We start from the raw sequence: 24,650 nt of genomic DNA on the forward strand, positions 1-24,650 counted from the left end.
ATTTGAAGATGCAAGCGGTTGTAAATGCTCATCACCTTCCAACCTTCTGTTTGAATGCACTGACACATGTTTAAATGTATATCAAATATAGGTAAAATAGTTTAATGATATAACTGAAAATACAGAATGGTGGTCTGAAGTTTACAACTTGCACCTAAACATGCAGACTCTTTCAATTTATATGGAAAATCTTCTAACAGGTGGAGGATGTTTGGACTGCAAGACAGAGGAATGAATCTACTATGCTTAAAATATCTGTCAGTGTGTCAAGAATGCAAGTTGATAAAATACAGGCAGACAAAATTTATTGTTTCTCTTGTATTTTGTATTTTTTTAAGTTTATTTTCCACCATTTTATTCTGTATCTCAGATTTTTGGATTGTAATTTGTGAATTCCTGAAGAGAGGACTTTTGTTATCAGAATGGTCAAAATACAGAGGGCTACCTGGATTTGTCATTGTGCCAGGAACATATATTTTTAGTAATAATACCACCTTTTGTAATACAGTCAGTTGATGTTTGACACCAGGCTCTGTGTCATGTAGGCAATGTACCTGAGAACCACGTCTATCCAGTGACTCACTTTGTAGCACAGTGGTAACGGATTGATAGTGTACACACAGCCTACTCACAAAAATGAATATATTTCAATGATGCCCAACCTAATGCTAATGCTCACAGTCGCTGTTCTAAAAGCAAAATTGGCACAGTTTTAAAAAAAAAATCAGATGTTATCATTAGTTAAATTCTGCGTGCAGCTTTGCAACATATGTGAAAAACAAATGAAACTGCAGATGCTGGAATCTGAAATGAAAATTTAAAAAAAAATACTGGAAGAACTCAGCATATGCGGAAAGAGAAACTGCCCGAGGATGCTAACTGGATTTTGTCTGATCATGTATCTTGTCTGTCTGTTTTCTTTATGTAGATTACCGTTGGCGAGGCAATTATGGTTCGCTTAAAACACCTGTATTCACGATCGGAGTTCAACAACTATGTTGCTGCCTTGTACAAGGTGGTGGGAACCTTCATGTTTGGTGCTGCAGTCAGCCAATCATTGACTGACATTGCGAAATACACTGTTGGGCGTCTCCGGCCAAGCTTTCTGGCGTTGTGCAAGCCCAATATGTCACTGGTGGACTGCACACAGTATGTCCAGTTAGACGTTTGCACAGGGTCAAGTGTCAACATCACCGAAGCAAGGTAAGTTAGCTAACAAGTGTGTGGCCACGATTAATTTCTCTGATTTATTACTAACAAAATAATGTTACTGTACTTCTAGCATCTGGATTACTACTCTAATTATAATATTTGTAACATTTTTGTGAGAGAGGGATTGTGACCAAGAAGTGGCAGGTGAATACAACCCTGATAAGTATGAAGTGATACACTTTGGAAGTCAGAGCACAGGGTTAATGACAGGATTGTTAGCAGTGTGGAGGAACAGTGTGGATAGATGTACCATGTTTTGCACCTTGATCCCAGAGAAACATTGTATACTGTACATGTGTACAGTTGAATGACAATAAACGTTGAACAGAGGCGTCCTGGTGTCTAAATGACGGATGGTACAGTGTTAGGTTGAACTGAACTAAATATGACTGGACTCTTTCGATTTTGTGTTTTGTATTCGGTGTTTCTCATTTGTTTTCTTCGCCATTTGCGCGATTTGTTTTTTGTGTGCTTGGTTCGGGGTCGATGTTTTTCTTTGAAAACAGGGCTTTCGTTGTTTCATGGTTGTCTGTGAGAAGATGAATCTCAGGGTTGCATACTGCATACTTTGATAATAAATGTACTTTGAATCCTGAATCCACATCCATAGATCCTTCAAAGTTGCCACACACGTTGACAGGGTTTTTAAGAAGGCATATATTGTGTTGGCCTTCATTCATCAGGAGACTGATTTCAAGAGCCATGAAGAAATGTCTATAAAACTCTGATCAGACCACACTTGGTGTATCGTGTTCAATTCTGGTTGCTTCCATATAGGAAGGATATGGAAGCTTTAGAGAATGTGCAAAGGAGATTTATCAGGATGCTCAAACACGAGGAGATCTGCAGATGCTGGAAATTCAAGCAACACACACAAAATGCTGGTGGAACGCAGCAGGCTAGGCAGCATCTATAGCAAGAAGCACAGTCTATGTTTCGGGCAGAGACCCTTTGTCAGGACTCGGATGCTGCCTGGCCTGCTGCGTTCCACCAGCATTTTGTATGTGTTATCAGGATGCTGCCTGGATTAGAGAGTATGCCTTGTTGAGGGTAGGTTGAGAGAGCTAGAGCTTTTCTCTTTGAAGCAAAGGAGGATGAGAGGTGACTTGATGGAGGTGTATGTGATGGTAAAAGTCACTGACTGAGTGAGCAGCCAGAGATTTTTCCCAGGTGGAATTATCTAATATGAGGGGAATGTGATTTTAAGGTGATTAGAGGAAAATATAGGGAAAATGTCACCGGTAAGTTTTTTTACACGGAGAATGGTAAATACATGGAACGTGCTGGCAGGGGTAGTAGTACAGATAGATGCACTAGGGGCATTTTAAGAGATTCTTCGATAGGCACATGGATGAAGGAAAAATGGAAGAGTATGTGGGAGGGAAGGGTTAGTTTGATCTTAGAGTAGGTTAAAAGGTCCACACAACATTGTGTGCCACAGGGCCTGTACTGTACTGTGCTGTGCTGTTCTATGTTAAAGTAGAGGATTGGAACACTTTTAGTCTATAATCTATCCAGAGCCAAACAAAGTAAAACTCAATCTAATCTCAACTGAAACACCAAGTAGCCCCTTCACAATTATTTTATGTTTCAACTCATTCTGTCCTGAGTGCAATCTGATACTGAATTTGGAGCAGCTTGTGCCTCTTAATAAGACTGGCTGAGGAATTCTGTTTTAATGTTTAAATGGAATATTTATTGTCAGAAGACATTTGGATCTGATCAGCAATAAGTCAGCTCACTGGTCGTTTGTTTGACTGTGATGATGCATTAGCACTAAAGTTTGTTTTCTTGAATGCAAATGATAGCACTGCAGCTTAAGGGTCCAATTTTGCCCCTTGTTAAGTTAAATTTTTTTTGTGAGGTGCATTCCATGCTATTCATGAAGAAATGAATTTGCATATATTGTACAGTATTAAGTAATATTTGTATACTACCTGTAATGTGGGAAAATCTGTCAAGCAGTCTTGGGCAAAAATTGAAGCTGAGATTTGTGGAAGCTAGGATCTAAGCTTTTCAATAGGCTGTTTTAGTAGCTGAAGGCATTTTGATTAAATATGATAGCAAGTGAGAGAACTTCATAAGTTCTAGGCTTGTGGAGTTTGGTGTGGGCAGCATCACAGAGATGCTTAGCAAGAAGAAGATTAAATTTTAAAACTGAGGGTTGATTACCTGGGAGTCAACTTGGAAGGGATAGACAGAGGTGAATAGTGAAGAGAGATTGATGCAGGTCACAAAATAGGCAGCAGCATCTCATTTCCATTGGGTGAGACTAAGTGGTCAGAAGTGCATTAGAATGTATAAGGGAATTTTCATTAACTCCATTCTCATTGATTTTTGCATCAATTATGAACAAGAGGATTACTATAGGTCAAGGAGTAGGCTTCCCGTTAACTCCAGACCTGTGAGGATTGAGCATTTGGCCTTTCCAGTACATGATTTTTTTTAAAAAGTCTCCAAATCTATGTGTGGATAAGGATTTCACTGGTAGATGAACTTGGGCAGACATTATAGTTTGTTATTCGGAGTGCTCAACTTTATTGAATTCTGCAAACTACTTTTCCTTCATACGTTTGGAGGCTCCTTCATTTTAAGAAATAAATGCTCAACTGTTTGGATTTGGGAGTGATTCTTGTAAGATTATTTATTCCTCCAACCTTCTCTTTCAGTAGATTTTATGAAACTGTAGTGTAATCAATAAGCAGATTTCAGTATCTGCTGGTCTATAATCTTCACTTTTTAATATTTGACAGTAACAAATTAGTTCATCCTGGACTACTTAACAATACAGGTGTGTTTTTTATTATTTCAATTGATGTTAACTTGACTCCGCACTGAGCTGAGGTTACGTCCTCATAACAGCTCCTGCTGTGATGCCTGACTTTGAATCTGTGTTTGTAAACTTCAGTTCGGATGCTGTTTGCATTTTTTTTTGATTTCATGTTTTTTTGTTTCTGCATATTGGGTGTTTGATGGTTTTGTTTTTTTTAATGGGTCTATTGGGTTTCTTTGTTTTGTGGCTGCCTGTAAGGAGATGAATCTCAAGGTTGTATCGGTTAAACATACTTCAATAATAAAGGTATTTTGAACTTTGAGGTAATGTTCAAAGCCTGAATGCTCTTAAGTGCTGGATTTGTATCCGAATCTAGATCAAAGATATGTTGTTTTTCCTCTGCTGGCTATTTACCACGTAGCTCACTGTATAACGAAATGGAACCATGCTATTCTGAGCAGGGATTCAAAGCAATTTGTCAGCCCTGCTCCGCCAGGCCACTGAGTGCTGTGGGAAAGATCACTGGTGCAATAGAGACTGGTCTTAGACAGGTGCCCTTGCAGTTTACTGGAGTTCAACAGGGGAATCGTGTCTTTGCAGATCTAATACCAAAAGGTGTCCTTGGCTGATCAGGCTGAGCATGCCTGTGTGGCGTTCACTGGGAGTGAAATGCATTGTGCAGACACCACAGTGCCCAATTAGTGTTTCTAATCTGAGGGTGAATATCATTCCTGTGCATTAAAATATGTATTTTATTATCAATTGCACTCAGCTGTAAGCAGCTGCTTCAACAACACTTGACAGATGTATTTAAAGCATGGTTATTGTATGGTGGGTGTAACTAATCTAAAGCATCTTTTCCAGTGTGGTTCAGTTTATCATTGCTCATTCAAATAAATAGTCCACTTTAAGTAATGATCTGCCTTCCCTCTGAACCATTAGTTAAATATTTGCATTGTGTAGCCAGAGACGCTTTTAATAAGAGTTACTGTTGAAAAGCCTAATTTTTTTTTGCATAAGGACTTACTCATTTACGCTTAGAAACAGTAACTCACCCCCAGTGGACTCCCTGCTAGTAACATATTTTGCCTTGCCAGTTTCCTGAAATTAACTGCCGTTGCCCTACTTTCATATTGTGAGTTAATCTCAGCTTCTGAAGTGTTCTATTGGTATTTCTCACTGTGTGCTCCATAAGAATGCATGGGAAGTGGTTGAGAATGGTGAAAACCTTTTAAAAGCTACCTTTGTCAGGATATCCATAGTCTGCCCTTATATAACTTCAGCTCCCGTGGCATGTTCATTCTGCTTGTCCCTTCCTCTCCCATCGATGGAGCAGTGGGTACTTTCTTCAGTTAGGAAATGCTGGTGGTCAACTTTGACCTTGTGCTTGTTTGCCAAATTGAAATGTTTGCATCATTTGAGTATGACTGTAGGACAGCTCATGCTGAATAGAACAATGCAGAACTTTTGTTTTGTTTTGGCAGATTCTTTAAAGTTTCTTTTCAGTTAGATTAATTTCTATCCCATTACTGTATAGAACTTATTGTTGTGATTTGCTCCTTTTACCCTTTAATATCATCTCTCTAAGAGTTTGATTAGTGGCTCGTTGTGCTGTTGGTGCACTGCTGAATTCTGGATGTTCAAAGTTCAAATTAAGTTTGTTATCAAAGTACATACAATATGGCTAGCTTATTAGGTATATCTGCTCATTAATACAAATATCTAATCAGCCAATCAGGTGGCAGCAATGCAATGTTTAAGAGCATGCAGAAGTGGTTAAGAGGTTCAGTTGTTATTTAGATCAAACATCAGAATAGGGGAGAAATGAGATCCAAGTGACTTTGACTGCGGAATGATTATTGGAGCCAGACAGGGTGATTTGAGTATCTCAGAAACTGCTGATCTCCTGGGATTTTCACAAACAACAGTCTATAGAGTCTACAGAAAATGGTGCAAAAACATTCGGTGAGCATCAGTTCTGTGGGTGAAACATACCTTGTTAATGAGAGAGGTTGGAGGAGAATGGCCAGACTGGTTCAAACTGATAGAAATACAACAGTAACTCAAATAGCTATACATTATAACGGTGGAATGCAGAAGCACATCTCTGAATGCACTATACATCAAACCTAGAAGTGGATGGGCTACAGCACAGAAAGACCTCTATTAAGTACCTAATAAAGAAGTACAATAGAATCAATTAAAAACGACTCGCAAAGACTGACAAACAACCAATGTGCAAAAGAAGACAATGTGCAAATAAAAATAATTTACAATGCATAAGTGTATAAATAATACTGAGAACCTGAGTTGCGGAGTTCTTGAAAATAGCTCTAGTTATTCCAGAACCTGTGTTTTTATTAAAACTTGGGTAAGCCAAGACCCAGAAAACTTGTTGGGTTTGAGACTCTTAAGCAAATGGCACAACATCCGTTGTGGTGTACCCTACTTATTAAGACTCGGACCCCTCTTCTCTTGCCCACCACCACATTTGCACATGGGTATTGCTAGAACTTGAACACTCAGTCAAAGAGATGACTCTTGGCCACATGTTCTTCATGCAGTATATTACTTGCTGGGTCAGGAATCAGTTTAGCATCAAGCTTGTGCTGGCTGCATGTCGTGAACCTTCTGAATCGTGTGGAGAGCATCAGATTCTTCAGACCTAGGCATTCACCCAGTGGAACTGCTTTGACTTAAAGACCTTAGCCAATGGGGGAAATTACTTGGGATCCTTTTTGTATAATTGCAAATGATTCTGCTTCTCTTTTCCAATGAATCACTGCCAGTTTGTGTAACACCTTCCGCATTTCTGGTTTTGCAGATAACTTGCAGTAGTATGTTTTCTAAAGGAGTGTCAAAAGTCATTTATATTAACCTAATGGCTTCAGTATCTTTTTAAAGTTCCTTGAAGGGTGTAGCTCAATGGATGAACAACAGGGTGTGGTAGCACAATGGATAGGCAGAACTGCTGGTCAAAAGCTGGGCCCAAAGCCATTCTGTAAGAAATCATTTTGGTGTAATCAATAACTGTAACCATGAAACTGTTGGACTGTGGATTAAAAACCCGTATGATTTCATAATGTATATCAAAGAAAGAAATCTGACACACTCCCCAATCTAGGCTGTGTGCAGCACTGGTGCCATGACAATAGGACTGTCTGATAACTACTGCCCTCTTAAATGACTGAAGTCATTCACATTAAGGACACTTTGGGTTTGGTAGTAAATATTCTCTGTCAACAGCACCTGCATCCTGTGAATCAACTGAAGTTCAAGGTTTATTTTATTTATAACCTTGCCTACATTTGGAAAGGATTCAAAAGTTTCACCGTTTGCTGTCCATTCCAACCAACAGTTTCACACTGCTCTGCATCTTCTAAACTCTGCAGTGGTCTTTTGGAACTGAGCACTTTGGGCTTGGTCATTGTCTGCTTCTCCCAACCTGGCATCTCTCTCGACTAAAACACCTGCACATGGACTAAAAGAGCTGGCAGCTGCTCTCTGAGGAATGTAGTCAGCCGACTGTGATGTACCCAAGTGGATTTGGAAAGCAAAGGCTGAGCTGAGTTGTTCCTAAGGGAGCGAAGACCAAAAAATGCTACAGATACTGAAAATATGAAATAAAATCAGAAACTATTGGAAGCTCACAACAAGTCGGGCAGCATCTGTGGAAAGACAAACAGTTAATGTTTCGGGTTGAATGCGGTTCATTAAATTCTGAGTTTTCCATAAGGTGTTCCAGTGATGGTGTTACTGTGCATCTCTTGCAGGGAATACAGTGGTTGATTTTCAGAAACACAGCATTGCTAATAGGATTTCCACTGATTTTGTGCCTCTCACAATTGACTCATGTCAGTTAAAAGCATTGAACAGTCAAAGTACATTTATTATCAAAGTACGCATACAGAATACAACTCTGAGGTTCATTTTTTTACAGCCATAAAACAAAGAAACACCATGGAACCTGTTCAAGAAAACATCAAACACCCCACGTGCAAAAAAAATTGCGTAAATGGCAAAAAAAAAACGAGTGAATATCAAACATCAAACCAGGGGTCCAGTGTTTGGTTTAGATCAGTTGAGTGCCATGCCGCTAGCCCAGTGCAGGCCACTAGTCCAGTCTGCATCAATCTCCCTGATCAAACCACTCAAAAACAGGGGAAAAAGGTAACCAGAATCCAGATACAGTCGGCCCTCCTTATCCGCGAGGATTTGGTTCCGGGACCCCCCGCGGATACCAAAACACATGGATGCTCAAGTCCCTTATATAAAGTGGCGTAGTATTTGCATATAACCTATGCGCATCCTCCCTAGATTACTTATAATACCTAACACAATGTAACTGCTATGTAAATAGTTGGCGAGGTGAACAATGATCAAACGACGAGTAATCATCTCTAGATTACAGAACTTATAACACCTAATACAATGGAAATGCTATGTAAGTAGTTATTATGCTATCTTGTTTAGGGAATATTGACAATGAAAAAAAACCATACATGTTCCTCTCGCTCACAACACAAGCAGCGAACGAACAAGACAGGAGGCAAACAATGATCAAACAATGAGTAAAACTTGTAATACCTGTGTAGTAGTTGTTACACTGTCTTGTTTAGAGAACAAGGATGCTTTGGAAGAGGCTCAATAATACTAAAGTCAGGAACTGTGGAGGTTGAGGCTGAGGATCTTCAAGCGTTGAACTTCGAGACTTCAGAATTGCAGATGCTTTTCAAAAGATCTAATATTTCTACATTCTCAGTGAGAGATAGCACTTTACGCTCCATCTTATCCTTAGAGGAATTGCTTTGACCAGCTAATTGCTTTTTAGCAGCTATTTTTTCACAGGAACAAAGTAGCGAACGAATGAGATGCGAGGCAAACAATGCTTGAACAACAAGTGCTGGAAGAGCACATCTGGGTTTTCTTGATACAGGGTTGGTTGAATTCGCGCATGCAGAACTCGCGGATAAGGAGGGCCAACTATACACAGTTAACATGAAACCCAAAGACCCTAAAATGGGTCCACAGCCTCGCCAATCAATCCTTGTGGCGTTGATTCCAAGGCTCCTGCACATCTCTCCAACAGCAGCGAGGGAGAGGGAGGGGAAGACCTTTCAAGTGCAGGCAGATGGCGCCAACTCCTGTCCTTCCTCCACTCTCTCCTTCGTCGAATTTAACCTTGCTTGATGCCTGAATCGGAGAGAAGCAACGGAGTCGACCATGAGCTTGCACTGTCTCCAGGCTTTCAGGCCACAGACTCTGCTCCAAACCTCACCAAACCCCCTTGGAGACAGCAAAGTGCATGATCGCTCATTCAGCCCAAAAGCACAATGTCGAAATGCAAATGACAGGTTCCGGTTGCTGCAGCTTAATAGTGGAATCATATTTAGAAGATGGTGTAAATGAAATGGTTTCTGAACTTTTTAAAGGATGTTGGTATTGGTTGTGTTGTTCGCTGGAGGCACCTTGAAAATCTCTGGCATGCCCTCCGTTGGAGGCCTGTTGGAGTGTTGCAGCTTTTGAGGAATATGTACTCTTCTCTCAAACCTGGCTCTTTACAATACCTTCCTAATAAAAAATTAAAGTGAGCAACAAGGGTTCCCGAACTTTTTTAATGCTATGGACCCCTACCATTAATGGAGGCATCCCTGGACCCCAGGTTGGGAAACCTGGCACTTACAAGTTATTCCTAACCAATAATCAGCGACAGATCCTGAGCCCCCAAGGCTAGGATGCATCCATTCCTCAAACAAAGGATCAATTGAGGTCCTCAGAACTAAAATACTACAGGTATTAAAACCCTGACATAGAAACAGAAAATGTCAAAGATGGTCAGTCGGGCAGGCATGAGAGGGAAGAAACAGTATTAATGTTCAAGGTTGCTGACCTTTTATTGGAGCTGAGAGAAGTTGGAGACAGAACATGTTTTAATTTGTAAAGGAACAGGGAAGAGATAGAGGCAATCGAGGAAAACTGTGGTGAAAGTGTGGAAGTTTAAAGTGATAAGGTGACTCAGTGGTGCTGCCCAAAGGGGGTGAATGAAGAGATGCAGGAATTGCCATGATGCCATTGCAGTAGTGAAAGCAAGAATGAGTTTTGGATTCCTATTCCTAACCTCCATTCGGTGGTCCTCATTGAGTTCTGCCCAGACTGGAGAGAGACAGTCGCAAATCCTTCACTGTGGAATGGATTTTTGATATTACTTGCGCAGATTCATATTTGATGGGAAAATGGAGTGTGGCCAACTCTATTTAAGCAACATATCACTGTGAAACAATACCTTCAAGATAACCTTCTCAAAAGTTTGAGCAGTATTTCCAGATGTACTGCTCAGAACAAACACTGCTGGCATTAACCTGATAGCTTGTGACAGTAATTTTGTGAACTACATACAGTGCCTTGAAAAAGTATTCAGCCCCCACAGCAATTTTCACACTTTATTGTCTCATTTTCTAAATTTAAGCTAAATTGAAGTAGAATTTTGAGCTAATCTACAGAACATTGTGCATCATGTCAAATTAAAAGAAAATTTCCAAATACTGTCAAAAATTTACAAAAAAATTAGAAACCAAAATTGTGAGACTGAAAAAAGTATTCATCCCATTTGTAATTACCCTGCTAACTTTCCTCAGGTGTAATATTTTATCTTAGCAACTCACCCAATTTGGTGATGTGGACAATTTGGAGAATCAGCTGTTTTCAATTAATTCATAAGAATAAATACTCCCCCTTTCTTTAAGGTCCAACAGTATGGTACATTTTCATCAGACCAAACCAAAATGAAGACAAAAGAGTATTGACGACGAGTCAGGGAAAATGATAATAGAGGAGAACAAGTCAGGGGAAAGGTACAGGACAATGGCACTGAACTTACCACAAATCATCATGAAAAAGTGGAAAAACATGAAACTACAGTCACACTGCCAAGGTCAGGCTACCCATCTTCACCAGAGAACAATGACACTTGTAAGGAAAGCTGCCCTGTTGCCAACAGTCACTCCAAGTGAGCTTCCAAAGCCAATGGCTGCCACTGGAGATTAAGTTCATGGCTCCACAGTCTCCAAGGCCTTGCACAAAAGGGGTATTTATGGAAGTAGCAAGGAAGATGCCCTGGCTTAGAAAAAAAAAGGCTATCCTTGCCTGTAAAAACTTAGCAAGCGTCACTTAGAAGTTATTGTTGTCGGATGAAACTAAAGTGGGACTTTAAATCTAATATTGCGTATCAGCCAGGTAACACAATCCATACTATAAACTATGGTGGAGTTGGCATCATGCCATTAGGATGTTTTCCAACAGCAGGGACTGGAAATCTGGTCGGGATTGATGGGACGATGAACATTGCCCAATACAGAGAGATCCGGGATAAAAATTTGCCACCCTCTGCCTGTAAGCTCAAATTGGGGAGGAAGTTTGTCTTTTAGCAGAACAACAACCCAAAGCACACTGCCAGAGCAACAATGGAGTGGCTTCAAATGAAGAAAGTTGATGTTCCTTGAGTGGCCCATTCAGAGTCCTGACCTTAACCCAATTAACCATCTCTGGCAAGACCTCAAGAATGCTGTCCACTGCCACTCCACAACTAACTGGCACAGCTTGAGCAATTTTGCAAGGAGGAATGTGCAAATTGTGTTACATCATATCATGTAAAGCAATGGACTTATCCAAGAAAGACTATTGGCTGTAATTGAGGCAAGAGATGGTTCAACTAAGTACAGAACAAAGGGGGGTGGACTGCTGATACTTCAGCTTTTGTACTTACAGTTTTTCAACAGTTTTCCCTACGTTTGGGCTCTGCTGTGAAAAAGGAGCATGTGATTCACAAATAAAAACTCTCAGTTAAAGTGATTAAAACCCCTGGTTGTAATACTCATTTATGTGAACAAAGGGTTGGGGGCTAATTATTTTTACAAGGTACTGCATGATAAGCTAAAGTTTAACTCCTGAGCTGGGCTCTACTTTGATCTACAGAGAATGGAGCAGCTATATAATTCAAATGACTAAATGTTTAATATTTTGCAGGTTATCATTTTATTCTGGCCACTCGTCATTTGGAATGTACTGCATGGTTTTTCTCTCAGTAAGTACCCACAAATACTTGTCGTATCCTACTCAATAATTCCGAGACCCATTATTTGCTTCCAGCTATGAATGTGAGGGCAGATGCGTTCGTTTAAAAACTAATTTGTATATAATGTGAAAGAACAGTGAGAAAGTTATTAGTTATACCTCTTCACCTTGTTGATAAATGTCTCATCAGCCAATCATGTGGCAGCAACTCAATGCATAAAAGCATGCTGACATGGTCAAGAGGTTCAGTTATTGCAACTTCAATTCCCCAAGCTGATACTTGACTTCCAAGGGGTGAATTATGGAAATGAATTGAAAACATTACGATAGAGTAAAACAAGTAATTGTTTTATTGTTGTGACGTACCAACATACAATGATAAGCTTTTGTCTGCATGCCATCTAGACAGATTATTCCTTGTGTAAGCACACTCTGAGACCACTTCATTAGGTACACCTGGTCATTAATATGAATATCTAGTCAGCCAATCATTTGGCAGCAGTTCAATGCGTAACAGCAGGCAATGATATTCAAGAGGTTCAGTTGTTGTTCAGATCAAACATCAGAATGGGAACGCAATGTTATCTAAGTTACTTCGATCGTGGAATGATTGTTGATGCCAGATTGAGTGGTTTGAGTATCTCAGAAATAGCTGATCTCCTGGGATTTTCACTCACAGCAGCCTCGAGAATTTACAGAAGAGGGTGCGAAAAACAAAAAAAATCCAGTGAGTGAGAGAAAATGCCTTGCTAATGAGACAGGTCAGTGGAGAATGGCCAGACTGTTTCAAGCTGACAGGAAGACAACAGTAACTCGAATAACCATATGTTGCAGCAGTGGTGTGTAGAAGAGCATTACTGAGTCCACAACATGAACCTTGAAGTGTGTGGCTTCAGAAGCAGAAGGCCATGAGTATTCATTCAGTGGCCATTTTATTTGGTGCAGGAAGTACCTAACAAAGTGGCCACTGTGTGTATATTTTGGGTCATTATTGCTATGGGAGTATGAAATACTTAGTCTGCAGATAGATGCAAAAACACCTTTGTTACTGCAGTCAGAAAATTTTTAATGTTATACTTGGTCATATAGCAGTCATCTTAAGAGGTCTTTTGATATTTGCCTGTTATCTACTCTTAGTTCTACAATAAAGTAGAACTGGGTCTAACTCTGGAACCTGGGTCTTGGCACTCAGATCTGCAGCTGGATCTTCAACTTCCTCACAGACAGGACCAAGGCTGTAAAAATAGGGGACAAGCTCTCTTCTACAATCACTCTGAGCACCGGTGCCCCACAAGGCTGTTTACTCAGCCCCCTGCTGTACTCACTGTACACCCATGATTGTGTAGCCAAGTTTCCATCGAACTCGATATATAAGTTTGCTGATGACACCACAATTGTAGGTCGTATCTTGGGTAATGATGGGTCTGAGTACAGAGGAAATTAAGAACCTGATGGCATGGTGCGAAGACAATAACCTATTCCTCAATGTCAGCAAGATGAAGGAATTGGTTGTTGACTTAAAAAGGAGTAGCGGACCGCACGACCCCATCTACATTAGTGGTGCACAGGTGGAACAGGTCAAAAGCTTTAAGTTTCTCAGAGTGAATATCACAAATGACCTGACTTGGTCTAATCAAGCAGAGTCCACTGCCAAGAAGGCCCACTGTTGCCTTTACTTCCTGAGAAAGCTGAAGAAATTTGTCCTGTCCCCTAAAACCCTCACTATTTTTTGTAGATGCACCGTAGAAAGCACTCTTCTAGGGTGCATCACAACCTGGTATGGAAGTTGTCCTGTCCAAGACCGGAGGCTGCAGAAGATTGTGAACACAGCCCAGCACATCACACAAACCAATCTTCCATCCTTGGACTCACTTTACACCACATGCTATCGGAGCAGTGTTGCCAGGATAATCGAGGACACGACCTACCCAGCCAACACACTTTTTGTCCCTCTTCCCTCCGGGAGATGGTTCAGGAACTTGAAGATTTGTACAGCCAGATTTGGGAACAGCTTCTTTCCAACCGTGATAAGACTGCTGAATGGATCCTGACCCGGATCTGGGCCGTACCTTCCAAATATCTGGACCTGTCTTGCACTACCTTACTTTCCCTTTTCTATTTTCTAATTATGATTTATAATTTAAATTTTGTTACATTTACTTCGATTTGTACTTCAGGGAGTGCGAAGCGCTGAATCAAATATCTCTGCGATGATTATATGCTCTAGTATCAATTGTTTGGTGACAATAAAGTAAAGTGACTCAATTGATATTATTTATTTTGGCTTTACATGCTGTCTCTTTCCTCAGAAATATCCTGAATAAATAAGATTGGGTTGAAATTTATCATTTAGTTGTTCGTACTTAATATCAGTATACAGCAACTGTTAATTGCATTCCGCTTCCAAGATTCATTTCTTTCCGGTCACTTGATGCCGTGGTTTTAGTGTATGTGGTCAAAGATGATCATTGTGGCTTTAACATAGAAAATAAACATGAGTGTGTTGTGTGAAGCTTGGCAGTAAATCGAACTTTGTAAAGGAGAGGATGGCATCAATTGAGGCAAATTTTAGAATGGATGATTTTAAGGGATGGATATATGTGGTGAGGGCACAGCTGAGGAAAGGCATAATGGAATTTTACGAGGTAATGAAGTGGAAAACGCTGTCAGCAAAAATGTTGAAAGGTTAACGACCAGACCTGAAGGAACCCTCAAGTCCCTTCATCTTCACTGAGCAGGAGAGTGACTTAGTGAGTCCTGATGAAGGGTCGCGGCCTGAAACTTCGACTGTTTACAAGTTTCCATAGATGCTGCCTGGCCTGCTAAGCTCCTCCAGCATTTTTTGTGTGTTGCATGACTTAGTGAAACCATACGTTGTGTCTTCCCTTCAGAATGGTTCGGTGTGCTAATCAATCAGTCCTCTGCTAAAGTGAAGTTTTGTCTGTATGAGAGAAAGAGACCAAGAATGGGAAAAACTCCTTGTCAGATCACATCAAATGCTCCACACCTTAGCAGTGATATTGATCTTGGAAAGAGTGCATCTAAAATTAACTGATGGTTGGCTTCCGAGGGTTGAGTTATGAGGAGTGATTGTACAAAATAGGTTTGCTTTTCCTGAAAGAGAAAAGTTTAATTGTGATGTGCACAAAATGCTGGAGAAACATAATGTAAAGGTGTCAAAAGTTTGAGGAAAGGGAAATCAGATTTCTTTAACTGTTAATTCATCTGTTTATTGAGATACAGTGCAAAATAGGCTCTTCCAGCCCCTCGAGCTGCACCACCAAACAAACCCAGATTTAACCCTTGCCTAATCGTAGACAATCTACGAAGGCTGAGGGAAGTCCATCTCCCACCCACCATCCTCATCACATTCTACAGGGGTTGTGTTGAGAGCATCCTGAGCAACTGCATCACTGCCTGGTTCGGAAATTGCACCATCTCGGATCGCAAGACCCTGCAGCGGATAGTGAGGTCAGCTGAGAAGATCATCGGGGTCTCTCTTCCTGCCATCACGGACGTTTACACTACACACTGCATCCACAAAGGAAACAGCATTATGAAGGACCCCATGCACCCCTCATACAATCTGTTCTCCCTCCTTCCATCTGGGGAAAAGGCTCCAAAGCATCCGGGCTCTCACGACCAGACTATGTAACAGTTTCTTCCCCCAAGCTATCAGACTCCTCAATACCCGAAGCCTGGACTGACACCTTGCCCTACTATCCTATTTATTATTTATTGTAATGCCTGCACTGTTTTTGTGTGCTTTATGCAGTCCAGTGTAGGTCTGTAGTCTAGTGTAGCTTTCTCTTTTTTTTATTACGTAGTTCAGTCTAGTTTTTGTACTGTGTCATGTGACACCATGGTCCTGAAAAACATCTCATTTTTACTATGCACTGTACCAGCAGTTATGGTCGAAATGACAATAAAAGTGACTTGACTTGACCAGTTAATCTATTATGTTCTTGCTGTGTGGGAGGAAACTGGAGCACCTGGAGGAAACCCACACCATCACAGGGAGAACGTACAAGGTCCTTGCAGAGAGCAGCAGGAATAAACCTAGGTCACTGGTGCAAGATTGGGTTAGGTTAGAGTACAGAATAAGGGCGGTATTGTAAATAGTCTGCATCAAGTCATGACTTTTCCCCCTCTTTGTGACTGGGTCCAAGTACCACTGTCGATGAGTAGGCGAACCTACTTGAGTGAAACTGCGCTGGCTCACAAGCTACCAAAAATGGTGAGGTACTGTTCACGGACTGCTTGGAAATCCAATGGCAGAGGGGAAGAAGCTGTTCCTAAAACATTGTGTGTGTGTGTCGTCATGCTCCTGTACCTCCTCCCTAATGGTAGTAATGAGAAGATTCTCTGCTATGCTAACTCCTAGGAATTTAAAGCTACTGACATTCCACTTCTGATGAGGACTGGCTTGCGGGCCACTGGCTCCTTCCTCCTGCAGTCAATAATCCGCTCTTTGGTTTTGCTGACATCCAGTGAGAAGTTTTTGTTAGAACCATAGAACATTACAGCACAGAAACAGGCCTTTTGGCCCTTCTTGGCTGTGCCGAACCATTTTTCTGCCTAGTCCCACTGACCTGCACCTGGACCACATCCCTCCATACCCCTTTCATCCATGTACCTATCCAAGATTTTCTTAAATGTTAAAAGTGAGCCCACATTTACCACTTCAGCTGGCAGCTCATACCACACTCCTGCCATTCCGTGTTCCCTTTAAACTTTTCCCCCTTCACCCTTAACCCACGTCCTCTGTTTATTTTCTCCCCCAGCCTCAGTGGAAAAAAGCCTGCTTGCATTCACTCTATCTATACCCATCATAATTTTATATACTTCTATCAACCCTCCCCTCATTCTTCTACGCTCCAGGGGATCCATTCAAATCAAAATCTGAATTTCAACACTGTGTGCTTTGTGGCTTTGGTGACAGCCCAGCAGCTCGATAGGGAGGAAATCTGATGTTTTGTTTTGAAATTTCAATATTGCAGAGTGAGATTATCCAGTGTGCAAGTTAATTTTCTGAGAACTCCCTCTAGTGACTGATGATTAAATAAGCAACCTTATCCTTTTGAAATATGGAGCCACAGAGACAGGCCTTTCTGCCATCCATGGCCCTGCTGGCTATCAAATAACTTTATAGCAATCCCATACACCAGCACGTGGTCTGTTGCTAACTCGGCCTTGACGATTACCACCACTCAGGCAGTGCATTCTGAGTTCTCAACCACCCTTTGAACTCAGATTTTCTCTACCCCTGACCCTCTAGTTTTAGATATCTCTGCCTTGAGGAAGAGTGTCCTATCTACACCCTTCATTAGTTTATATACCTGTTAGTTCCCCATAACAGCCATGCTGAACAGAGCAAATCGACTTCAGCTTATCCATTCACTTCTCACACTGTGAAGCTTCTCTGCACGGCCACCAGTACGATTTTGCCCTATGGTGTGATGACAGAAATAGTTGCTCTTTTTTTTTTGCAATTGTACGTGATGTTGATCAGGCTCTGCGGCGTAAAGTTAACAAGTGACACAGAGCTAGATTGAACGGAACTGAATATGCCTGGGTCTGGTTGGATGGTTCGTGGTTTGGTGTCTTATAGTCATTGTTACAGCGCCAGTGACCCGGATTTAGTTCCAGCCGGTGTCGGTAAAGAGTTTGTACCTTCTCCCCATGATGGCGTGGGGTTTCTGCAGGTGCTCCAGATTCCTTCATGTTCCAAAGGCGTAGGGGTTAGTAAATTAATTGCTTATGTGGGTGTAATTGGATGGTACAGGAGCGGTAGGTTAGATGGGCCTGTTACTAAAAACAAAATCCTCTTTCCCCTCCCTCCCTCCCCCCCCATTCTTTATATTTAAATATTTTTATTATTATTATTAATATCAACATAATAAGATTAATACATAGATAATGGGATTACAAACATACAAATTTAAACTGAACACGAAAGGATAAATAAGCAATAGTTACAATATAAATGAGTCTTCCCAAATCATGGACGATACAAGTAACATATAAACAAAGCAAACCTAGGTATATCATAATATATATTTTAAGAAAAACAGAAAAGAGAAAAAGAAAAAAAAATGTATACAAGAAAAACTAATCTAACAATCTAATAACTAATAAGAAAAGAAAATGAAAAAAGAAAAAAAGGGGGGAAAAAAAGAAAAAAAAAGGGTTTTTATAATATCTATCAAAAATACACTCCCTCCCCATTCTTATTCCTTCCCTCCTTCATTAGACTCTGTCCGACTTGGTGCCCATGTCCACACCGGCCAGCTCCTCTCATTCACCCTCCCTTTCTCAGATGCTTACACAAAGACCCAATGCATGGATATGGACCAGTTCCCCGCATGACAGAAAGCAGATCAGCAGTTCCAACATTTCACAGAATGATAATATTGCCTGTTGAATATAAAATACATTTACTGTGAACGTAAATATTTTTTGATAGCTTGAAATGTGTCAGACAATCATTGGGGGGGGGGGCAGTAATAGGAGAATTTTGTCCCATGGTTGCTGGAAACTGCAACCAACAATTCCATCCCACAACATTTCACAATCCTTCACTCTTGTTGGCTTGTGTTGAATAATGTTCCTATGTGAATTTGATTCCACTTACATAGACCTTTACATCATATTTTCTGCTGGGTTAGCACAAAGGCATAAATCACATCTACTGGCAAGCTGAAATCCCAGTTTTATTTTTTAGTAAATTTTTACCCAAGGCAAAGGAATCAAATCCAGTTGTTACGTGGCCAGCAGCACACTTTAGTCTATTCAATTCACTTTTCTACTCCCCTATCCCATCTTCTAGGTCAATGAACCCTTCTGTGAGGGGTCAAATGATCCCACCAAGCTGCTGTGGTGACTCAGTGCCCCCCCTCCACATTTACAATGACCCTTACACCATGCCAACGAGTAAAATTCACTGTGAATTAACTTCTGATAATTTTCAGGAAATGGGGCACAAATTCTTTCATAAACGGGAGAAAATCTGCAGACGTTGGAAACCCAAGCAACACACACAAAAAGCTGGAGGAACTCAGCAGGCCAGGCAGCATCTTTGGAAAAAAGTACAGTCGATATTTCAGGCTGTGACCCTTCAGCAGGACTGAAGGAGAAAAGTTGAGAAGTTTATTTAAAATGTGGGGGGGGGGGGGGGAGGGGAGAGAGAAACACAAGGTGATAGGTGAAACCTGGGATGAAGTAAAGAGCTGGGAAGTTGGTTGGTGAAAGAGATACAGGGCTGAAGAAGGAGGAGTCCAATAGGAGAAAACAGAAGGCCATGGAAGGAAGGAAAGGGGGGAGGAGCACCAGAGTGAAGTGATGGGTGGGCAAACATAAGGTGAGAGAGGGAAAAAGGAATGGAGAATGGTGAAGTGGGGGGCAGTTGGGCATTACCGGAAGTTTGAGAAATCAGTGTTGATGCCATCAAGTTGGAGGCTATCCAGACGGAATATAGGGTGTTATTCCTCCAATCTGATTGTGGCCTCATCTTCACAGTGAAGGACGGCATGGATAGACATATGAGAATGAGAAATGGAATTAAAATGGATGGCTACTGGAAGATCCAGCTTCTTCTGGCAGTCGGAGCATAGTTGCTGACAAAGCAATCTCCCTATCAAGTTCGGGTATCACAATATACAGGAGGCCATACTAGGAGCACCAAACACAGTATACGTCCCCAACTGACTCACAGGTGAAATGTCGCCTCACCTGGAAAGACTGTTTGGGACTCTGAATGGAAGTGAGGGAGGAGGTGTAGGCGCAGGTGTAGTACTGGTTCCGTTTGTAAGGATAAGTGCCAGGAGAGAGATCAGGGAGAGGGATGAATTGGCAAGGGAGTCGCGTAGGAAAGCAGAAAGTCGGGGGAGGGGGCCAAAGATGTGCTTGGTGGTGGGTTCCCTTTGGAGACGGCAACGGAGGTTGGTAGGGTGGTAGGTGAGGACAAGAGGGAACGCTATCCCTGGTACCCTGGTAGGGTGGTGGGAGGATGGGGTGAGAACAGATGTGCGTGAAATGGAAGAGAAGCGGTTGAGGGCAGTGTTGATGGTGGAGGAAAGGAAGCCCCTTTCTTTGAAGGAGGAGGACACCTCCTTCGTTCTGGGATGAAAAGCCTCATCCCGAAAGCAGATGTGGCAGAGACGAAGGAATTGAGAGACAGGGATGGCATGTACATTGATTTCTTGAACTTCTGGTAATGCCCCCCCCCCTTAAGCATTCCCGATCCCCCTTTCCACCTTTCATCTTGTCTCCCTGCCTTCCCATTGCCTCCCTCTGGTGCTCCTTCCCCTCCCCCTTCTTCCATTGTCTTCTGTTCTCTCCTGTCTGACTCGCCCTTCTCCAGCCCTGTTTTTACGTAACAGGGTGGGAGGAGGTAGCCCAGGTAGCTGTGAGAGTCCATGGGTTTGTAACAGACATCAGTAGATGAACTGTCTCCAGAGATAGAGACATAAAGATCAAGAAAGGAGAGGGAAATGTCAGAAATGGACCAGGTAAATTTGAGGGCAGGGTGGAAGTTGGGGACAAGTGGACAAAGCTGATGAGTTCTACTTGGGTGCAAGAAGCAGCACCAATGCAGACATCTGTGTAACATATGTAACATAGGAAGAGTGCAGGAGGGTCACCGGTGTTCCACATAGCTAACAAACAGGCAAGCATCACTGGGACCCATGCGAGTGCCCATGGCTACACCTTTTGTTTGGAGGAAGTGGGGAGAGCCAAAGGAGAAAATATTTAGACTAAAGACAAGTTCTACTAGGTGGAGGAAAGTGGTGGTATATCTGCAAATTCTGGAAATCTAAGCAACACACACACACAAAATATTGGAGGAAATCAGCAGGCCACGCAGCATCTATGGAAAAGAGTAAACAGTCAATGTTTTGAGCTGAGAGAAGGCTCTTGGCCTGAAACGCAGACTGTTTACGCTTTTCCATAGACGCTGCCTGGCCTGCTGAGTTTGTGTGTGTTGCACAAATTCTCTCTGCTGTAGTGAGCCATTTATCCATTGGGCATTGTTGCAACCACTACAGTTAGATCTTAAAGCTATTTTTGATGGTTATATTTATTTCTGGTTGGGCTTTAAGCTCAGATTTCCTGATAGAAAATAGTTCTGTTCTGCTGGAGAAAGGCAAAAGTGATTAACTGGGATGTTGCCAGATTGGGATTATGGGTAGACATACAATAGGCTGGTCTTGTTTTCCCTGGGGTCATGGAGGCTGACAGAGCATTTGATAGATCTAATGAGGCATAAGATTACAAGAGCAACTCTGTATACATGATATAGATTTAAGGTATGAGGAAAAAAGTTTTCAAGGGACTCTAAGGGGAATTTTTGTTTTACAAAGAGTAGTTGATATCCAGAATTTAGATGTAAAAAATAATGGATCCAAATTGTGATATATAACAAGTTGATATAGAATAGAATTTGTCTACCCAGCCTGAATTTGAAGGGTACAACTTTTTAGGATGGGTTGGAATGAGTAAACTCCTCAGGAAAAAAGGAAAATTAAATTGAACTAGTGCCTATTGCTGTCCCATTGACTGCAAGGGTGTTGTGTAACATGAATTGGTGTAGGCACAGAAGCAGTCCCTACACCACTGCATTCTGGTCTGTCCGTCTGGTGCATTGATAAATAGCAGTAAGTAGTCAAATTACCTTAACCAAGTGGCAGTGTTCATAAGGTATAGACCATTAGATATAGAACCAAAATTAGGGAATTTGACCTGTTGAGTCTGTTTGATTCAGGGTGTACAGAATGAGGGCCTCCGAATGATGAGAGAATCATTGGAAACTCCCAATCCTTTCCTGCCTGTGGTGGGAAGATGCTCTATGCAGTGGAAAAACTCTTAAGAACAAGTCCGTAAGTCATAAGAGCTGAACGGCGCCATGCGGCCCACTAAGTTTCTTCATAGCTGATTTATTAACTCTATCAATCCTATCCTCCTGCCTTCTCTTTGTAACTTTACCAAATTTATCAACATTTGCTTTAAATATACCCAGTGACTTAGCCTCCACAGCCTTTTGTGCCAATCAATTCCACAGGTTCACCACCCTCTGGCTGAAGAAATTTCTCCTCATCTCTGTTCTAAAGGGTCATGCTTCCATTCTGAGGCTGTGCCCTCTGGTCCTAGACTGCCCTACTATAGGAAACATCTTCAAATATCCACTCTATCTAAGCCTTTCCATATTTGATAAATTTCAATGAGATCCTTCCTCATTCTTCTAAACTCCAGCACAGTACAGGCCTCTGCCCAGGGAGTGACAATACTGGGTCTGAGACTCTCTAGGTCTTCATAGCAGCCACTCATTAGTCCTGAAGAAGGTGTAAGACTCGCAGTCAAGTAGAGAAGCTCTCTCTGCTGACCCACTTGGCTGGCAGGATTAAGCCAACTTTATGCAAATATTTTTTGATCTTTGAACAGCCGTTCTGCTTCACCAGTGCAAATGAATAAAACGAGTCTTTTTATATTCCAGTGCAGGAAGAGTGTTAATGTTTTGTTGCATTCTTGTCAAGCTTACTTGCTTTGACAAATCCCACAAGCTATCCTTATCCCCTTAATTTAGTGCCAAAATCTCTCTGAAGAGTTCAGTGAGCTTTCCCCAAACAAAGGTGTGTGATTCTCTAAGTGGGAAATGGTTATGACCATGGAGAGCATTCTAACTGGTTGCATCACTGTCTGTTATGGAGTGGCCACTGCACAGGATTGGCAAAGGCTGCAGAGGGTTGCAAACTCAGCCAGCTCCATCATGGGCACAAGCCTCCATAGCATTGAGGGCATCTTCAAAGGGTGATGCCCCAAAAAGCTGCCATCCATCATTAAGGACCCCCATCATCCCATCATCTCTTCTCGTCACTACCAGCAGGGTGGAGGTACAAGACATTCACTCAAACTTTTCAGAACAGCGTCTTCCCCTTCGCTATCAGATTTCTGAACAAACATTGAACCAACACATGAACACTACCTCACTGTTTTTGTCCTTTTATTTACAGTACTCATTCAATTTAATTTTTTTAATATTTCTCACTGTAATTTATAGTTATTAATTCATTGCACAGTACTGCTGCCACAGAACCACAAATTTCATGACATACCATGTGTCTGATTCTGATTTCTGTAATTAGTTAAACAGTTCTGAAATCATTGTGCTCTAAAGTGAACTATATCAAGGCTTGTTCTGTCTTTCCATAGTTGAGTTGATTGCAATTACAGTGAACTATAGAGGTTGCTGAAAAGCCTGGTTAGATTGCACTTGCTCTTTTAAAACAATTCTGTATAATTCTTTAACGTTATCTGAGGTGTCTCTGGCAAAAATCAATAACTTTCACCTAGATCTCCACTATATTTTCATGTAGAGTACATCTGAATAAGGTTTATTTTTTAAGCAGAATGGCTTTGAATAGAACATTGCATTGGGGCCAAGTTCAACATTTAGCCTTGGCAGTAACTTGTGAATATAATCCACAGAATCTGTTTTCAAGTTTCCGCTAATTGAAAATGCTTAAGGTAAAGAACATTTTAGCAAGTAAAATGTTTAAGATGTACACAAAAGCATATGAGTTTGTCTTCCAACCATGTGGGCTTGTGAAGATGTCTTGGAAAGACTAACTCAACATTCCTTTGCTTATTCACTATCGCTTTCCCCCAGGCTGACCTACCCAAATAATAGGGCAACTTTGTGTCTTTCGACCCTCTGCAGTAGAACAGAACATTGGCTTCATATCACTGAATCTGTGAGGTTTCTCATTAGAACACCCTGCCAATGAGGTGTCAAACTATTCACTGTGTGGATTTAGTTAGCAAGAAAACAACGCAACAACAGCAAAACAAATCTCTTTCCTTCCCTCCTACGCACTCGCACAAACAGGTAGTCCTCCAGCCCCAGGGCAGGCTACCTCCAGGCTCCAACCTCCAGTTCTCAGACATCAGGCCTCCGACATGGAGGCCCTCAACGTTTGCTATTGACCCCGGGGTTTGCCGATCGTGGAACTTTGAACTCCATATTCATGTGGACCTCCGAACATGGTACTCACTTAACTGGGGGACGATGTGCATTCGGGGGGGGGGGTGGGTCATCCTTAGCCCGGACACGCGGGCTTGCCAACATCGGGCCTCTGAGTCCTGTTGCTTGTGTTGTTCTGAAGAACATCATGGCCATGTTATGTTGGTGACGGAATGTGTGACAACACTTCCAGGCTGCCCCCAGCATATCCTTGGGTTGTGTTGGCTGTTGACACAATGCATTTCACTGTATGTTTTAATGTACGTGCGATAAATAAATGAATCTGAATGAACGAGACTGATTTATTGTCACTTTCATTTCTGCTCATAGTAATTCTGAAGTCTGCTGTTGATGTAAGTCAGTACATTTATAGTGTTACAGAGAGAGAGAGAGAGAGAGAGATAAGTAACTTAGTACAGATAGAACGATATTAGAAATTTCTTGGACTTAAGCTATTTTCCTGAATAAAAAAGTTGTTGTAATTTGAATAACATTATTGTGCAGAACTGCCGGAAAGCTAAGATTATCAGCAGTATCATCCTTCAAGTTGAGGTCGGGCCATTTCCAGATTACGAA

At 41.5% G+C, this 24,650-nt stretch overlaps 1 protein-coding gene across 2 annotated transcripts in view; it reads left to right on the forward strand.

Moving 5' to 3' along the window:
- plpp2a (phospholipid phosphatase 2a) overlaps window positions 1-24,650 on the forward strand; it is a 130,573-nt gene that overhangs the window by 97,010 nt on the left and 8,913 nt on the right. For both annotated transcript variants that reach the window (XM_059991178.1, XM_059991179.1), the window contains exons 4-5: window positions 929-1,203; window positions 12,008-12,065. In XM_059991178.1, coding sequence (XP_059847161.1) covers window positions 929-1,203; window positions 12,008-12,065 — 333 coding nt within the window. The remainder of the gene's footprint in view (window positions 1-928; window positions 1,204-12,007; window positions 12,066-24,650) is intronic.

This window comes from Hypanus sabinus, chromosome 16, assembly GCF_030144855.1.
Source record: "Hypanus sabinus isolate sHypSab1 chromosome 16, sHypSab1.hap1, whole genome shotgun sequence".
Lineage (NCBI taxonomy): Eukaryota > Metazoa > Chordata > Chondrichthyes > Myliobatiformes > Dasyatidae > Hypanus > Hypanus sabinus.